The sequence below is a fragment of the Nannospalax galili genome, unplaced genomic scaffold (genome assembly GCF_000622305.1).
Source record: "Nannospalax galili isolate Female #2095 unplaced genomic scaffold, S.galili_v1.0 scaffold1082, whole genome shotgun sequence".
Taxonomy (NCBI): domain Eukaryota; kingdom Metazoa; phylum Chordata; class Mammalia; order Rodentia; family Spalacidae; genus Nannospalax; species Nannospalax galili.
This window is the reverse complement of record NW_008348580.1, coordinates 293,654-311,816: the sequence shown is the minus strand read 5'-3', so window position 1 is coordinate 311,816 and position 18,163 is coordinate 293,654. Positions and strand designations below refer to the sequence as shown.

The window sequence follows — 18,163 nt, the reverse complement described above, 5'->3', positions numbered from 1 at the left end:
CTAGGAATGGCGCAGGGCCCAAACTAGGAGTATAGAACAGCGAGCGGGGAGGGATGGAAGGGTGAATGTTGCTTAGGGAGTCCAGGCGCGGAAAGCTGCCCTATAGACTTTCCCCAAGAGGCCTGAGGATAGTAGTGCAGGCTAGGAGAGTTAGCAGGTGGTGCAGGTCGAGGGAAGCAGAGAGAGTTGAGGGGGGGGCCACGACCAGAAGCGGTGCTCCTGGAGCCCAAGAAAGGGACTGAGTTGCTCTGGGTGAGAAGGGTCAGGAAGCAGTATTGGTTCCCCAGGTGTCTGGGGCCCCGAGACTAGGAATGGCGCAGGGCCCAAACTAGGAGTATAGAACAGCGAGGGGGGAGGGATGGAAGGGTGAATGTTGCTTAGGGAGTCCAGGCGCGGAAAGCTGCCCTATAGACTTTCCCCAAGAGGCCTGAGGATAGTAGTGCAGGCTAGGAGAGTTAGCAGGTGGTGCAGGTCGAGGGAAGCAGAGAGAGTTGAGGGTGGGGCCACGACCAGAAGCGGTGCTCCTGGAGCCCAAGAAAGGGACTGAGTTGCTCTGGGTGAGAAGGGTCAGGAAGCAGTATTGGTTCCCCAGGTGTCTGGGGCCCCAAGACTAGGAATGGCGCAGGGCTCAAACTAGGAGTATAGAATGGCGAGGGGGCGGGAGATGGAGGGGTGAATGTGGCTTAGGGAGTCCCGGCGCGTGGTCGCGGAGAGCTGCGCTATAGACTTACCCCAAGAGGCCTGAGGATAGTAGTGCCCATGATGTAAATTTTTATGCTTCTTCCTCAAATATAATTCATTTTAAAAAATTACTGATTCTTTTTGTGTGTATATCACACAGAACATCCCAAACCATCTTTTTCATCTATATACCATCTTCCCAGATGGCATCCTCACATAGCCCCCACCCCACCCACTAGAGCCCTTATACACTGTTATCCCTGCTACTGTCTGCTGTGTTGTTGGCACCCCCAGCTGTTCCCCACTGCTTGTCCATCTGGTGAATCTAGTCAGCCAATCAAGAGGTCTTTGTTTTAGGAAGGTCAGCTGTTCCTCATCTAGCAGCAATCAGTTGTCAACATTCCTTTAGATAAGATTTGGATCTGCTGTTCATTTCCCCAGTTCTATGCTGGGTTACTATGTGGGAGTCCCTTTGACCACCTTGGCCAACAACTCAAAAGAAGGTATCTCCTATCTGGATTGTTGCTTGTTATGTAGCCTTTAGCTATGCATATGGACTCTTAAAAAATTATATTGACCCCTTTAATCTTTGGTTATACTTTCCTTGTGGGTGTTTAAAGCCATACACTTTCAAATAGGGTATGTGGCTGAGAGTCCCAAGGATATTTTGACTTTTAGCCAAGAAACTGGCTACTTTTCTCTGGGGTCTTGTTTACCCTAATTACCTGGCCAATTCCTACCTCCTATTCTTATCACACCATCCTTTGAAGAGGATGCCTATAGGGAATCAGGACACTGTCTGCTCTGGCTTCTTCCATGTTGAATAGGGACGGAGGGTGAGGCAATTGGGGTACCCCTTCAGACTCACAAATTGTATAAGTCTTAACTGTAGGGAGAAAAGAAAGTCCTTGATTGGTGAACAGGAGATGTGAAGAAGTAAATGCAAGAGGAGTTAGAATTACAAGTTCTAGACAGGGAACCAGGAAAATGTCAGAACAGGACAAATTTCAAATGTTCCTATCAGTGTCCTTTGGGATTTCTCGATGAGAGCTTCCAAAAACATCTCCTCTATTGGGTTCCTCCTCATTTTTCTTTTGACTGCCAAGGTTGTATTCGAGAGTGATGGATTCAGGATTTGTTTTCAGGCACTTTGATAGCTGTTGAAGTGGCTAGAATCAATGTCAGTTCCCTCTCAAAGGCTTCTAGATGTGTGTGTGGGGGGCAAATTTATCTGTCATTTTAGAACAATAGTGGATTTTCTCCCTTAGGCACAGTGGGCCCTACTGTATTGCAGACCAAGATTTGAAGTCTTACATCTGAGTAGCTCTTGCTGCTGAGAAACAAAATATCAATGTGAAATAAATGTCTAAATAATATTTTATGTAGGCTTAAGTCTAGTGTCTGGAAAGTGTAATCCCTTGAATTATTTTTTTTAAAAATAATTTATTGAGAATTTCATACATGCATATATGGAGTTTTGATCAAATCCATGCCCACTCCCCCCCCCCCAACTCCATCGTATCTCCCCATCACTTTTTTTCTGATAACTTCATGTACTCTTTCTTCTTTTTGATTTACTGATTTTTTTTTATGGGAATTTTGGCTATTCTAACATTCCCCTCTCTGAAGAGGTAACCCTAAACTCATTTAAGGATTAGATAAAAGCTCCCAAATAGTTTTGACATTTTGGGCTTTGGAACAGAGTATGTTAAGAGGCCCAACGACATTGTGAGTTTTAGCCAAGAAACTGGCTACTTTTCTTTGGTGTCTTTTTACCCTAACTGCCTTGCCAATTCCTACCTCCTATTCTTATCATGCCATCCTCTGAAGGGGTTACCCAAATTGCCAATAGGGAATAGGGATGCAGACTGCTCTGGCTTCTTCCCTGCTGAACAGGGACACAGGGTGAGGCAGTTGGGGTTCTCCTTCAGTGGCTCTATCTAAAAGACTCCCAAATTGCATAACTTTTATCTGTAGGGGGAAAAGAAAGTCCTTGACTGATGAATAGGAGATGTGAAGGAAAAGTAAAGGCAAGAGTAATTAGCATTACAAGTTCTAGACAGTGAACTAGAAAAGAGTCAAAATAGGGCAATTTTCAAATGTTCATATGAGAGTCCACGGGAATTTCTTAACAAGTGGAATTTGTTTCTTTAATGATGTTCCATTATCTATGTGTCTATTTTTGTGCCAGTACCATTCTGTTTCTGTGAGTATAGCTCTGCAGTGTACTTTGAGATCTGGTATGTTAATCTCCCTGTTTTGCTCTTTGTCCTCAGGGTTGCTTTTGCTCTCTTGAGTCTTTTGTACTTTCATAGAAATTTGAAGATAGTTTCTTTAATTTTGTGAAGTATGTCATGGGAATTTTGATTGGGATTGCATTGAATCTATGTATTGCTTTTGATAGGATGGTCATTTTCAGAATATTAGTTCTTCAGATCCATGAGCATGGGAGGTCCTTCCACCTCCTAGTGTCTTCCTCAGTCTCTTTCTTTAATGATTTAAAATTTTTTTGAAGAGATCTTCGGTGTCTTTGGTCAGATTTATTCCAAGATTTTTTTTTCCCAGCTGTTGTGAATGGGAGCATTTCCCTGTGTTCTTTCTCCAATTGCTTGTGATTAGTATATAGAAAGGCTACTGATTTTTGTAGATTGATTTTATAACTTGCCACTGTACTGAAAGTGTTGGTCAGTTCTTGTGGGGACCTAAAGGCCCAACCTTGCAGAAGTCCGAGAGGAAGTTACTGGGACGCGGCCTGACTTGCTTTGAAAGTCTGAAGAATCCTTCCGCACTGCTGAGGAGTGCATGATCAGCACATGACCATCCTTAAGATACACCCTCGGGGTGGGGAGGGGAGATTTCTAGGTGCCTTTATAAGCTCTGTAACACCTGCAATAAATGAGTCCCTGCTTGACTAGGCTCCCCATTGCGCCTGAGTGTCCCCGGATAATGGGGGCAGCATGGGCTGGCGAACGGCCAGGTGCTTACTCATCCCCAATCATCACTGCCTGGGGGTCGCTGGCTCGAACTCCCTGGCAAGTTCTAGGAATTTTCTGGCGGAACTTTTGGGATATCTTAAGTATAATATCATATCATTTGCAAACAGCGAAAGTTTGACCTCTTCTTTTCCAATTAGTACTCCTTTAATTTCCTTATCCTGTCTTATTGCCCTAGCAAGACTTTCAAGTACTGTATTGAAAAGGACTGGAGATAGTGGGCATCCTTGTCTGAGTCCTGATTTTAATAGGAATGCTTCTAGTTTTTTCCCATTTCGAATGATGTTGGGTATCGGTTTGTTGTATATGGCCTTAATTACGTTGAGGTATGTTCCCCCCAGTCCAATTCCTTCTAGGACTTTGAACATAAATGCATGTTGAATTTCGTCAAAATCCTTTTCTGCATCTGTTGGGATGACAATGAGTTTAAAAAAATATTTTATTCATTATTTTTTTTATGTGTATGCATTTATTGCCTGCATGTAAGCAAGTGCACCTGTATCATGCAATGCCCGTGGACGACCGAAGAGGCTGTCAGATACCCTATATCAGTAGTTAGGAATAGTTGTTAGCTGCCATGTGGGTGCTGTGATTCAAACCCGGGTCTCCTGCAAGAACAGCCAGTGTTCTTAACCACTGAGCCATCTCTCCAGCCCTGACAATGTGTCTTTTGTCTTTGAGTCTATATGATTTATAACATTTATTGACTTGTGTATATTGAACCATCTCTGTATCTCTGAACGAAAGCCTACTTGGACATGGTGAATGATCTTTTTGCTGTATATCTGTTTGCAGTTTGCAAGTATTTTGTTGGAATTTTTCATCTATGTTCATTAAGGATATGGGTCTATAGTTTTATTTTTTGGTTGTGTCTTTACCCAGTTTGGGTATTAGAGTGATGCTGGCTTCATAGCAGGAATTTGGGAGTTCTCCCTCTGTTTCTGTCATTTTGAATTATTTAAGTAGGGTTGGTTGGAGGTCTTCTTTAAATGTTTGGTAGAAGTCTACTGTAAATCCATCTAGGCCTGGGTTTTTTTTTTTTTAGTTGGGAGGCTTCGTATTACTGTTTTGATTTACTTGTATGTTATGGGTCTTTTTAAAATGTTGATCTCTCTTGGTTTAACTTTGGAGGTTCCCATGATTTTAGAAATCCATCCATTTCTTTTAGATTTAAAATTTAATAGAGTATAGTTTTTAAATATTCCCTTATAACGTACTGGATCTTTTCTGTGTCTGTTGTGATGTTTCCCCTTTCATCTCTGATTTTGTTGATTTCAATTTGTCCTTTCTTTCATTTAACTGGGCTAAGTGTCGTTCTATCTTGTTTAGCTTTGCAAAGAGCCAACTCTTAGACCAATGATTCTTTGTATTGTTTTCTTCATTTGTATTTCATTGATTTCTGCCTTGATTTTTGTTATTTCTTCTCTTCTGGGTTTGGCTTTCATTTGGTTTTTCTAGTGTCCTAAGTTGCAGTGTTATACCATTTACTTGGGCTCCTAATTTTTTAATGTAGGCACGTAGAACTATAAACTTCCCTCACTTGACTGCTTTTAAAGTGTCCCAGAGGTTTTGTTGTCTTGTCTTGTCTTGTACTTTTTGTTGAATTCCAGGAATTCTTTTATTACTGTCTTAATTTCTACTTTGACCCAGTCATTGTTTAGGAGTATGTTGTTTAATCACCATGAATTTGTGTAGTGACTAGGGATTTTTCCAGTGTTGATTTTAGACTTTACTACATTGTGGTCTGATAGAATTCATGGAATCATTTCAGTTTTTTTGTGTTTGTTGAGGTTATTTTGCTCCTTAGTACGGGGTCAGATTTTGAAAATGTTCCATGAGGTGCTCAGTAGAAAGTGTATTCTTTGGTGTTTGGGTGGAATAATTGCAAGGTGTCTGTTAGGTCCATTTGATGTATGGTATCATTTAATTCAGACATCTTTCTATTTATTCTTTGTCCAGTTGACCTGTATAATGGAGAGAGTGGGGTATTGAAGTCCCCTACTATTACTCAGTTGGAGTTCATCTGTGTCTTAAAGCCCTGTAGTGTTGTTTTTATGAATTTGGGTGCACCAGAGTTTGGTGCATTATTGTTCAAGATTGTAATATCTTCTTGGTTAATTGTTCCTTTGATCAGAAGGAAGTGACCCTCCTCATTTTTTCTGTTTAGTTTACTTTGAAGTCTATTTTGTCAGATATTAGAATTGCAACCCCTGCTTGTTTCTTAGTGCCATTTGCTTGGAATACTCTTTTCCATCCTTTTACCTTAAGGTAGTGCCTGTCCTTGAAGGTGAGATGGGTTTCTCGCAGACAGCAAAGAGATGGATTTTGTTTCTTAATCCATTCGCTTGCTTAGCCTGCGTCTTTTGACTGTGGAGTCCAGTCCATTGATATTTAAAGTTATTATTGAAAGATGTATTGGTTGCCCTCATTTTGATTGCTGTTTGTGTTCTCTAATTTTGTGTTTACTCAATTGCACTTTTATTTTTTTCTTTTCTTTCATTACCCCTGGGGTATAGATGTCCCCATTCACACACATATACACACAAATACAAATACAAATACAAATACAAATACAAATACAAATACAAATACACATGTAGTACAGTTCTTCTTTTCTCTGTTCTTTGTATAGCTTCAAGTATTCTTTGAAGGGCTGGTTTTGTGGACATGGATTCTTTCAGCCTATTCATGTCATGGAAGATTTTTCTTTCCCCCTGAACTATATTAGACATTTTTCCTAGGTAAAGTATTGTGGGGTGGCATCTGTTGTCCTGTAGATCTGGATATACCTTGGTCTAGGCTCTTCTGGCTTTCATACTTTGCTCTGATATGCAGGTTCTAATTCTGATGGGTTTTCCTTTTTATGTGACTTGTTTTTCTTATGCTGCTTTCAGTATTCTCCCTTTGTTCCATACATTTAGTGTTTTTACTATGATATGTCGTCAGGACTTTATTTTCTGATCCTGTCTGTTTGGAGTTCTATGTGCTACCTGTATTTGTGTGGGGATGTCTTTTCTTAATTTCAGGAAATTCTCTTCTACAATCCTGTTTAAGTTCTGGTCAATATCATCAACATGAAATTCTTCTCCTTCCTCTATTCCTGTGGGGTTTGGTGGGAACATAGTGTTTTGGCTTTCCATTTTATTATTCTTTCGTTGTGATTTTGACATGTGAATTTCTTTTGTTTTTTATGATTCTGATATGAAAATTAAGTTGAAATATGCTTTTTTTTTTTTTAATCAGGGTGCCCAGGTCCTTTCCTTATTGGTTATATAAAGCTGGTTGGTGTAGGTTTCAGGTTCTCTCAGGTTTTATTTTGGAGGGATCTGATGGCTTCAGATCAGCTATTCAGGAGCATCTACAGAAGCCCAAGTCTGGTTCCAGTCAGGTACACTCAGGTTTCCTTTGAAGATTTGGACCCTGTTCACCAGGACCTCATTGAAAATTTGGCAAATTCCCTAAGGGGGGTGGTATTTTGGTATTCTCAGTTGGTCTGTTGTTTTCTGAGCCCCTATTCCAGTCTGCTTAGATCACAACCACTACAGTGATGGAGGTGAGAGCCCACCCCCTCAGGCTGTCTGCCAGTATCTTAGCCTTAACCTACCACAGCCAGATCATTCCTGGTGCCTTGGGAGTGGCTTCTTGAAATCTCAGGTAGGGGGGTGGATTTGGCACAATTAGGGGAAGCTCACCACCAGGGAGGCAGGATCCTGGTGCTCTCATGCAGTCCCCCTGCATTCTCAGCCCCTGTGCCAGAGGGATGCCAGAAGTCAGCACTATCTGGAGGTCTGCTGAGATCACAGCCACTACACTGATGGAGGTTGGAACTCACCCTCTCAGGCTGTCTGCTAGGACCTCGTCCTTAGCCTACCAAAGCCAGATCTGCCCTGGAGCCTTGGGAGGGGCCTCAGGAAGTCCCAGGTAGATGGATTGGGTTTGGTGCAATTAGGGGAAGCTCAGCACCATGTAGAGGGAGGATCTGGGTGTTCTTTGGCAGTCCCCTGCTTCCCCCTCCCCCATTCCAGAGAGAGGACATAACATGGCACTCTGGGGTGGTGTTCTCCATCTACACTTAAATTACATCTATAAATTTTTTTAAGGATCTATGATTAGAGCTGGGCATGTTTGCGCACAACTTTAATCCCAGCACTCAGGAGGCAGATGTAGGTGTATCTCTCGATCTCTGTGAATTCAAGGCCATCCTGATCTACATAGAGAGTTCCAGGCTAGTTGGGACTACAGGGAGACAGTGTCTCAAAAAAAGAAAAAAAAAGAATTTATATATTTCTAATTTATGATTAGAAATATAGACCTTCTGTTTGCTCCATCATAGATAATTTAGTATTCATGTGACCCAGTTACATGAATGTGAAATGACACCATGTAATATTGATGATTGGATTACTTTTCTTCATTCCTTTTCTGTTAACTTTTCTTTAGTGATTCTTAGAAATATTAATGGCCTGGGTTCTGTTACTCATTTTATGTGTATGTGTGTTTTGCCTGCATGTAGGTAAGTGCACCCATGTTGTGCAATGCCTGTGGAGGACAGAAGAGGCTGTCGGATCCCCTGGAACTGGAATTATAGGCATTTGTCAGCTGCCATGTGGGTGCTGAGAATTGAACTCGGGCCTTCTGCAAGAACAGTCGGTGTTCTTAACCGCTGAGCCATCTCTCCAGCCCCCTCTTTTGGTTTTTTTGAGACAGGATTTCCATGTATTCCCAGCAGATCTGGAACTTACCACAGCGCCTGGCTCATGTGTTTTATTTTTAAAGAAAGATTCATATATATGAGAAAACATACAAGATTTGTTAACATGACAGTCTGTAATTCCATTGACTTTTCTTCAAGTGACAGGTTTTCACTGACTGAATAATATGCCATTGTGTACATACGCTACTTTTTCTTTATCTATCCAGCTGTTCCTTGCTATGACTTGGCTGTTGTGATAGTGTCACAATAAACATGCTTAAGCAGGTATCCCTATAGTAAACCACTTTTATTTCTTTCACGTATATACCCAGATGTGGTATAGGTTCTTCTATCAGGTAGATAACACAGTAGTTCTAGTTTTAGTTTATTGAGCAGCCTGCGTGTGGTATAGAGCAGCTATACTTTATACCCCCAGAAGTACATGAGGGTTCCTTTACCCCCTCATCACTGCCTCATTATTTTTCATTGTTTTCATAGAAGCTGTTGTCATTGTAGTTGGATTCTTGACATAGTTTTGTATTATATCTGCCTGATGACTTACTATGCTTAAAATTTTTGCATGTAATTTTTAGCTAGTTGTATCTCTTCATTTGAAAAGTGTTTGTTAAATTAGTTTTCCAGTTCTTTGAATGTATTTGTTCTTTTGGTGTTTGATTTTTAAAATTCTTTTATTTTTTTATACTATCCCTGCACACTGTTATTCTCTTTGCTGTCCAGAAGCAATTTATTTTTTTGCAATCCCCTTTGTCAATATTTGCTCTTATTTCCAGTACTGTTGGGTTCCTACTTAAAAGTCTTTGCTGGCCAGGTGTGATAGTGCATACCTGTAAGACCAGGATCTCTAGCCAAGGCTCAGCTACCTAGGAAGTTTGTGGTCAGCCTGGGCTGCATGAGATCCTGTTTTAATAAAAAAGAACTTCTGTGCCCTCAGAGAAAAAAATCATTGCCTATATGTTTATACCTTGAAGTGTTTCCCCTAGATTTTTGTCTTACAGTTTCAATTTCTCAGTCCTTACATTAAGAGCTTTAATTACTTTTTAGTTGACTTTTATAGAAGGTGAGAGATACAGATCTCGTTTCAGTCTTCTACTAGGATATGCAATTTCATTAACATTACTTAAGGAGACTTTTTGTCTCTATATTTTTTGACAGTTGCTTTGAAAAGTACATGGTTGTAACTGAGTATGTTTATTTCTGAGTCATCTGTTTTATTCCTTTGATCTTTATGTCTGTTTTTATGTTAATACCATCATCTTTTTGTTACTGTGATTCTATAGTATAATTTGAAATTGGGTATTGTGATACCTCAAGTCTTGTTTTCTTTTTAAAATATTTTATTTATGCTGGGCGTGGTGAGGCATACATTTACTCCCTGGATTTGGGAGGCAGAGGCAGGCTAATCTGTGTGAGTTCAAGGCCAGTGTGGTCTGCAAAGCAAGTTCCAAGCCAGCTGGGCCACGGGGAGACCCTGTCTCAAAAACATCCAAAATTTTTTTTCATTTATTATTTTTATTTCATGTATATGTGTGTATTGCCTGAATGTATGTGAGTGCACCTGTGTTGTGCAGTGCCCACAGAAGACGGAAGATGGCATTGCATCCCCTGGCATTGGAATTAAGGATGGTTATAAGCTGCCATGTGGGTGCTGGTATTCTACCCCGGGTCTTCAGGTCCTCTGCAAGAGCAGTCAGTGCCCTTAACCGCTGAGCCATCTCTCCAGCCCCTGTGTGCTGTATGTTTATGTGTTGGTTCTTTTATGTGAATTAAGTATGTTGAATCATGCTTTCATTACTAGAATAAGCTCAACTTGATCATGGTGTTTGATCTTTTCAGTGTGTTTTTGAATTTGATGGCAGATTTATTTTGTTTTTATGGTACAGGATTTCCCTATAGCTCCTGCTGGCCTAGAACTCACTGTGTAGACCAGTCTGACCTTAATCTCATAGAGATCTGCCTGCCTCTGCTGTGAATAAAGTTGTGTACTACCATGCCTGGCTGACTGCAAGTATCTTATTGAGGAGTTTTACCAAGGAAATTTGATTACAGTTATTTTTGTTGTTATTGTTTACTTACCTGGTTGTGGGATCAGTGTAATGCTGTCTTCATAAAATGAGTTTGTAAGTAGTCTTTTGTTTCATGGAGTTAAGGAGAATTGGTGTTGGTCTAAAGATTTGTTAGAACTGGGCAATGAGTTTTTAACCTTTAGAAAAGATCCCCATTTCATTTTTTAAATATACTGTTTCTTACAGAAAGACACATTGTTTTTGCTAATAACACTGAGATGTTGGCTCATGCATCTCTAATCTGTATGTATCTGATTATTACTAGTCATAATCAGTTGTACTCGGATCCTTGGCACCTGTGTATGTCTATAAAGTCATTGGGTAGATTTCAGTGGTAATGTTTATCACCTCTACTAATGAACATGATGTAAGTTTTTATGCTTCCTCCTCAAATATATTTCATTTTTTAAAAATTTGTTGACTTTTTTGTGTGTATGTCATATAGAACATCCCAAACCATCTTATTGCTCTATACACCCTCTTCTCCCATAGCCTCCCCTGCCACTAGAACCATATATATTCTGATATCCCTGCTACTCTCTGCTTTGTCATCACCCCCACCCATTCCCCACTACTTGCCCTTCTGGTGAATCAACTATACAACCACTTTCCAGATGGCACCCTCCCATAGCCTCCCTCCCCCAACTAGAGCCCTTATACTCTGATATCCCTGCTACTGTCTGCTGTGTTGTCGGCATCCCCAGCCATTCCACACTACTTGCACTTCTGGTGAATCTAATCAGCCTATCTAGAGGTCTTTGTTTTAGGAGGGTCAGTTGTTCCTCATCTAGCGGTAATCAGTTGTCTATATTCCTTTGGATAAAATTGGGGTCTGCTGTTCATTTTCCCAGTTCTATGCTGAGTTACTATCTAGGAATCCCTTTGGCCACCCCGGCCAACAGCTCAAAAGAAGGTATCGCTTATCTGGCATTGTTGCTTGTTATGTAGCCTTTAACTATACATATGGACTCTTAAAAATTATATTGTCCCCTTTAATCTTTGGTTATACTTTCCTTTTGGGTGTTTAAGGCCATACAGTTGGCTGAGATAAACTAATTTATTTTTACTCTTAAGGCTGTTTGAGGATCTGTTCCTCAGGGGTCACATGGGCTTGGGAGGAGTCCCTGGCTCCTTTCTTTTTACCAGTTCTGCCTATATGAAGATAAGTCAAAGATCCTGCTTGACCATGGCTGGCTTCACTTGGAAGCATGGAGGAAATGATTCCTCTGTGTTGAGCCTCCACTTTATCTACTCAGTGCTCTATTTTTCTTTGTTGGGAGACTTTATTGATGCTTCATTTTCATTGTACATTGTTAATCTGTTTGGGCTTTTTATCATCTTGATTTAATTTTTGTATATAATAGATATTTCTTGTATATTTTTAATTTATTGGAATATAAATTCTCAAAGTATTCTCTGATGATTGTTTGGATTTCAGTGGTATCTTACTTCACCTCTAATTTTATTCATTTGTTTCTTTTCTTTATCTCTTTTGGTTTGTTTGGCTAAGCATTCATCAATGTTGGTTATCCTATCAAAGAACAATTAATTGTTTCATTGATTTTTTTGTATTTCCATTTTTTATTAATTTCTCATATGATCTTTATTATATCTTTTTTTCAAATATTTATTTATTTATGTGGGTGACAAGTGCACCATGGCATGTGTGAAGATCATCAGACAAGCTGGCTCTCCTTCCACTATGTGGGTCCAAGTTTTGTCATTAGGCTTGGCAGCAAGTACTTTACCTCAATGAGCCATGTTGCTGGCCCCTTTATTAACTCTTTTCTTTTTCAAATTTACATTTTTTTCTTTAATGGATGAATTATATTCCATTGTATGGAAATACTCCCATTCAAAAAATTCATTGTAAGCTGATGACTATTTGGGTGCCCTTCTATTTGGGGATTATTATGAACAACATGTCTTTGAACATTTGTGTACAAGTTTTGTGTGTGATCATAGATTTTTATCTCTTTTATATATCTAGTTTTAGAATTGCTGGGCTAAAAATGGTAACTATTTTACTGATTTCCAAAGATATTTGATTCTATATAAAGTCAAGGTGTGGCTAATAACCTCTCTAACTCCAGTTTCAGGGGCTCCAACACCCTCTTCTGGCCTCTGCAGCATTGCATGCACATGGTACACATGCATTACATGCAGGCAAAACACTCATATACGTAAAAAAAATTTTATATCTAAAAAGTCAGGAAGCAGGCCAAAGGGACAGTGAACTAGCTCTTTTGTTTGTTTATTTTTCAAAAATTTGAAGGCTCCTAGTACTGGCTGAAATCCCTAGGACAATTCTCATTCATATTAAACTTAGAAAATTTCAACTGTCTGTGCAAACCAGAGATACTCAGGAAACTGCTTTTCAGTACTGAAAGGTTTGCTGTGTGCTTGGATGTCTGTGATACGCAGCATTATAAATGAATATTGTCCTGCCCTATCTGGAGCATACCTGATTATTATTCCTGTAAATGTGTCTGGTTTATCCCTTTGAGCATTAAGTTCTCAGTACTGAATCTAAATTAAATCTTATCTTGGGAAGTTCTCAGATGGTCAATTACTATCACTGTTGCTTTGCTAGTGAAGATAACTCTAGTTCTGGTTGAATGGTTCATGGAGTTGAGATTATTATACATAAGATAAGCAGTTTCTGTTTTCTTTTATGCCTCTGCAAGAATCCTGACTCAGTGAACTTCCTAAATGAAATGGTACTTTGGGAACCTATGAAGAAGGCAGTCTGTAGGAATTGTTAATTATTTCTAAAAATAACTCTGGAAGACAAGCTAATGCTAATTACTAGGTTCTGGCATTTTACAGTTATAAAAACTACTTTTAGATATTTTGATTTCCTCCTTTAATGCTTAATTATCTCCATGTGGGTATTATGATAGGGTGTATGAAATTTTTAAGTATTAAAATTTTATTTAATTGCTTTATAGTTATATTTTACAGAAAGTATGATAATGATAATACTGCATTATTTAGTTTTGGTTTGACACAAGCCTAACTAATCACAGAACAACACCTCCCCAATTTTTTTTCAAAATACAAATTAGATATAACAAAGTGAAGCTTCCAATTACTGATTTTAGTGTTTTCATATTCCATAGCAACAACCACCAAGTCTAAAAAAATGTAAGGTAAAGCATTTTGTTGTGTCCCTATCTTTACATATTTCTACTAGATTTTAAGCTTTGTGATAGAGATATAGTTGGAACCACACATTTTTTAAAAAGAACATATTCAGATGGAGCAAATATTCAATTATATGCCATAGAGATTCAATATGTTGAGTATGTCAGTGTTTATATTTTATTGGTGGATAGTATAGAATTTTATGAGTTTTGATGGTAGTCATTACTCAGCTTCTTATAGTGATTTTCTTGTTTTACTATCAGTTCTTGAAATGAAATTGAGATCACATTACATAATATGACTAGAGTTGCCATTTAATTAACCCAGGACACAAATCGATTTTCAAAAATTATTTTAATGGATTTTTTTAACATTAAAAAGTTTTGGAGTCTAAAACAATTTTTACATCTGAATACAGAATCAACAAAGAAAATACTTTACATGTCTTAACATCATCCTTTTTATAATCTTATTACTGATTTCAGATAAGACCAGAAATCCCTGTTCCTGATGACTTAGAGGAAGAAGAAGAAGAAGCTGTGGATCTTTCCATTCCTGGCTCTTGCTATCTCAAACTATTGCCACTCACTGCTCCTTTGGTTTTACCAGGTGATTTCTTTGTGGTGACAGTAGATCTACATTGTCTGAAAAACTGGAAACATGGTGCAGTTTACTCTGATCTAGAGGTGCAGTTACTCAGATCTAGATACTTTCTAGTTGAAATGCTAAGTGCTAAGTGCTCCTGTCCTGTAAAAAATGCTTGAGGTTATATGGTGGAACTTACTATGTAGACCAGACTGGCCTTGAACTCACAGAGATCCATCTCCTCTGCCTCCCAAGTGCTGGGTTCAAAGGTTTGCTCCACCACACCCAGCAGATGCTTTTTACCTCACCTGACTTGAGTTTATGTGGTATTTTAAACATACCAAAAAGCATTAGATTGAAGTAAAGTTGAACTGGAAAATGAGCTTAAAAACTTGTTCTCATTGAATTAAAGAGTTAAAATTCTTTTCAAAAGTTAAATTTTTTTTTTCTATAAAGCGATTTGTCGTGGGACCCTGTCACTGCTTTAATTAATGTCCCTTTGTTATAAGCTAAGTGAGAATATTATTAGATGAAGATTTGCTTGGTAGTTTTCACTACTATAATTTTTTTCTTTTTATAAAGTACTCCACTCATGTCATTGATGTTTGAGAACTATGAATTAATGTTTTTAAAAAATAGATCAAGCTTGTTGTGGTGGCGCACACAGGTAGGATACACTGATGAGGCAGAGGCAGGAATATCATGAGTTTGAAGCCAGTCTGGGTTACACTGTTGCTAGATGTGGTGGTGATCCACTCTTTTCATTCCACATTTGGGAGGCAGAGGTAGAGACAAGCAGATTTCTGTGAGTTTGAGGCCAGCCTGATCTATATAGGGTGTTCCAGGCCAGCAAGACTACATAGTGAGGCATTGTCTCAAGAAAATAAAAAATGAATTATGTGGTTATTCAGTGTGATATAAAGTTGATTGGACCTTTAGCTTTTAAAAACAGTATTCCAGTGCATACATGTGGTGGTCACATATTGAGAAACAGTAATCTTCCCTTACTATTTTGTCTTAAAAAAGAAACAGAAGACTGCACATGAGAAACTGATTATGGACTGTGCTTGGTAACATATTATTTTAAAATTTATTTTCTAATTATTTAAAATTATTTGAAAACTTCCTAGTTTATCTATTGTGATTAGGAACTTTTAAGTATTAGCAACGGTTTTGTTTTTTGTTTCTCCTCTCCTCTCTCTCTCTCTCTCTCTCTATCTCTCTCTCTCTCTCTCTCACTCTCTCTCTCTCTCTCTCTCTCTCTGTCTCTCTCTGCTTTTTGAGACAGGGTCTCCCTGTTGCCCCAGCTGGCCTGGAACTCACTATATACAGCCCAGCTGGGATTAAAGGTGTATGCTACCTTTTCCAACCTGGAAATTTATTTTTTTATTGATTTCATCACATACAGAGGTTCTTGATAAATTTAGCTAATCATATATTGTTTATTTTTAGACAAAACTCCTGCCCCAAGTCCTTGCCTCCTTTTACTGGGGAACCTGAAAAGTATAGTTAAGCAAAGCTACCACATTTTCATTTCTCCCTTTCTATGTAACAAGTCTCAAAGTCTTGTTCACTGTTACTTAACTGATAGTTCCTCTAAGCCTAGAGGCTTCCTGAGGTTAATGGCCAGCAAGGGATGGCAAAGGCCTTGTTATTCAGCATCGCTATAGTGCCCTAAAACAGCCTCAGCCAACAGTTTGGGCTTTTGAGATGACTTTGTGCCCTCTTACTTGATTCTTACAGCCCTGTAGTAAGAAGAGGAGAAGGGGGAGCATCTGCCTAGTAGGAAACTGTTGCTAAGAGGCAATGCTTTGGTGGCAACTGACCGACACTTCTGTAGTGTTCATATTCTTGCAGTGGAATTTGTCCTTGGTGATTACTGTACCAACTGTGGTTGTTTGAGAAAATTCTCTGATTGGAGTCAAGTTGGTTGTGTTACCTGTGTCTGAAAACCATCACCATGGACAACAATTTGGATTTTTCTATGCTCCAGTTTCCCCAATACCTGGAGCACTAAAAATTAGAGACCAGAATCATACAAGGTGGATGATATATGCTAGTTAGTAGGTGCTGATGTCAGAAAAGTGATTTCTCTGAAATTAGTGAATCCTGTCCTGTCTCTCCCATTAATTTCTTTCAAATAAACACACAAGCAGCTGCAAAGTAAATTCCATCAATTTGATTTACCTTAAGTAAGGATGTTAGTATTATTATTTTTTTAAAGCTCTAGTTTAAAGTAATTACTTGTCCTAAAGCTTCCATTTCACTCCATTCTTAAATTCTTTTATGGGACTAGGAGCCCTGTAGGGTCGCTCATTCTCCCCATTTCAAAAGAGTCTAAATAACATACATGGTTAATAAACAAGTTCAGGAATTTCTTGTAGCCAGGCCTGGAAAAATATACCTTTCATCTCAGTACTCTGGAGGCAGAGTCAGGTGGATCTCAATGAGATTGAGGCTAGCTTGATTTTTATAGCAAGTTCTGTGCCTTAAGGAGCTGCAGGGAGAACGTGTCTGAACAACAAAAATGTCTTGTATGAATATCCTGCCCTATCTTTTGACCCATAGTTGGAAAGATTTTAGGAACTGTACTTTTTTTTCTCAAGATCAGGGACACATATTTTTTGAGCTGGGGATTAGCCATCAGATTATGCTCATTATAGCTATATTAGATAACTGTTCACCTTTAGTTTATTCTTCCAAACATTTAACCTTTTCAGTTCAGTCTCATCACATCTTGCTAAGTACCTGAATCTGATAATTCTTGATCTTCATTCACAAGCTATATCACCTTAGCTGAAATTTCTTGCTGGTTTGTATGTTACTGATTCTTCCTCCTAAATTTATCCTTCAAAACCTCTTTTTGTGTGTCTCATCAGACATTGTCTCTGTCAATACTCTAACCTTTGCATGAAATATAGATGAAAACAGGAGGTGTATACTTTTAAGAAAAAGTAATTTTAGACTTTGAAAAGCCTCAAAAAGGTTGGGCTGGGCGAGCATCTTTCGTGTTCCCCAGCAGCCCTTGGGGCCTCTTCCCACCCTCACCTCCCTTTGCATCCCTGGGCAGCAGAGTCACCAGCTTCCTGGGGCCAGCATCTTTCCTGGACCCTGATCCCAGGCCAGCCCAGCCCCTAAATTCCCGAGGCCAGCATCTTTCCTGGAGGGATCCAAACCTTAGGAGAAAGCCTGAGAGCATCTGATCCTTGTCCGACTTGGGCCAATGTGGGAAGTCCTGAGAAGCAAGATGAAAGCAATTAGGCCACTCCAATATAAAATCAAAAGATAGAACCTGAAGCCTAGAGCAACCAACTTTTCATACCCAATAAGTAAACCACAAAGGCATACATAAAGTTTACAAAAAGAAGCAGACCTAAACTCAACAAAGGAAGACTCGAGTCTCACACAAGAATCAGAAACTATAAAAGAAATCTATATGTCAAAGTTACACAGAAAAAATAATAACATGAAAAACCAAAATAATATGTCCCCATAAAGTACCAACAGTCCTCTACAGAAGTACAGTGAGAACCCCCTAGGGATAACATAGAACATGGAACTCAAAAGAACAATTATAAACATGATAAAAGAATTCAGTGAATTTAAAAACACACGAAGAAAGCAACCAAAGAACTGAAGGAATATAGGGATAAACTTCTGAATAAATTCAGAAAAAAGTTATAAATATTGAAGACTACTCAGGCTGAAATGAAGAAGGAAGTTAAAAACTCAGTAAGCCAATTAGAAACCACAGGAGAAAGCCTCACCAATAGGATGAATGGAATGGAAAACAGAATATCATGCTTGGAAGATAAAGTGGATGAACTAGACCACTCAAGCAAAGATTGTGAAAAATTTAAGAAAACACAAGAATGGAATATGCAGGAATTGTGTGACACCATAAAAAGACCAAACTTACGAATCATAGGCATTACAGGAAGAAGAACCTCAGGATACTGGTATGGACCAAATCTTCAACG

At 39.0% G+C, this 18,163-nt stretch overlaps 1 protein-coding gene across 4 annotated transcripts in view; it reads left to right on the top strand.

The window, feature by feature from the left end:
- Positions 1-18,163, top strand: part of Focad (focadhesin) — a 399,091-nt gene that overhangs the window by 236,875 nt on the left and 144,053 nt on the right. For all 4 annotated transcript variants that reach the window (XM_029569601.1, XM_008845526.3, XM_008845525.3 and 1 more), the window contains one exon: positions 14,084-14,207. In XM_029569601.1, the coding sequence (XP_029425461.1) occupies positions 14,084-14,207 (124 nt within the window). The remainder of the gene's footprint in view (positions 1-14,083; positions 14,208-18,163) is intronic.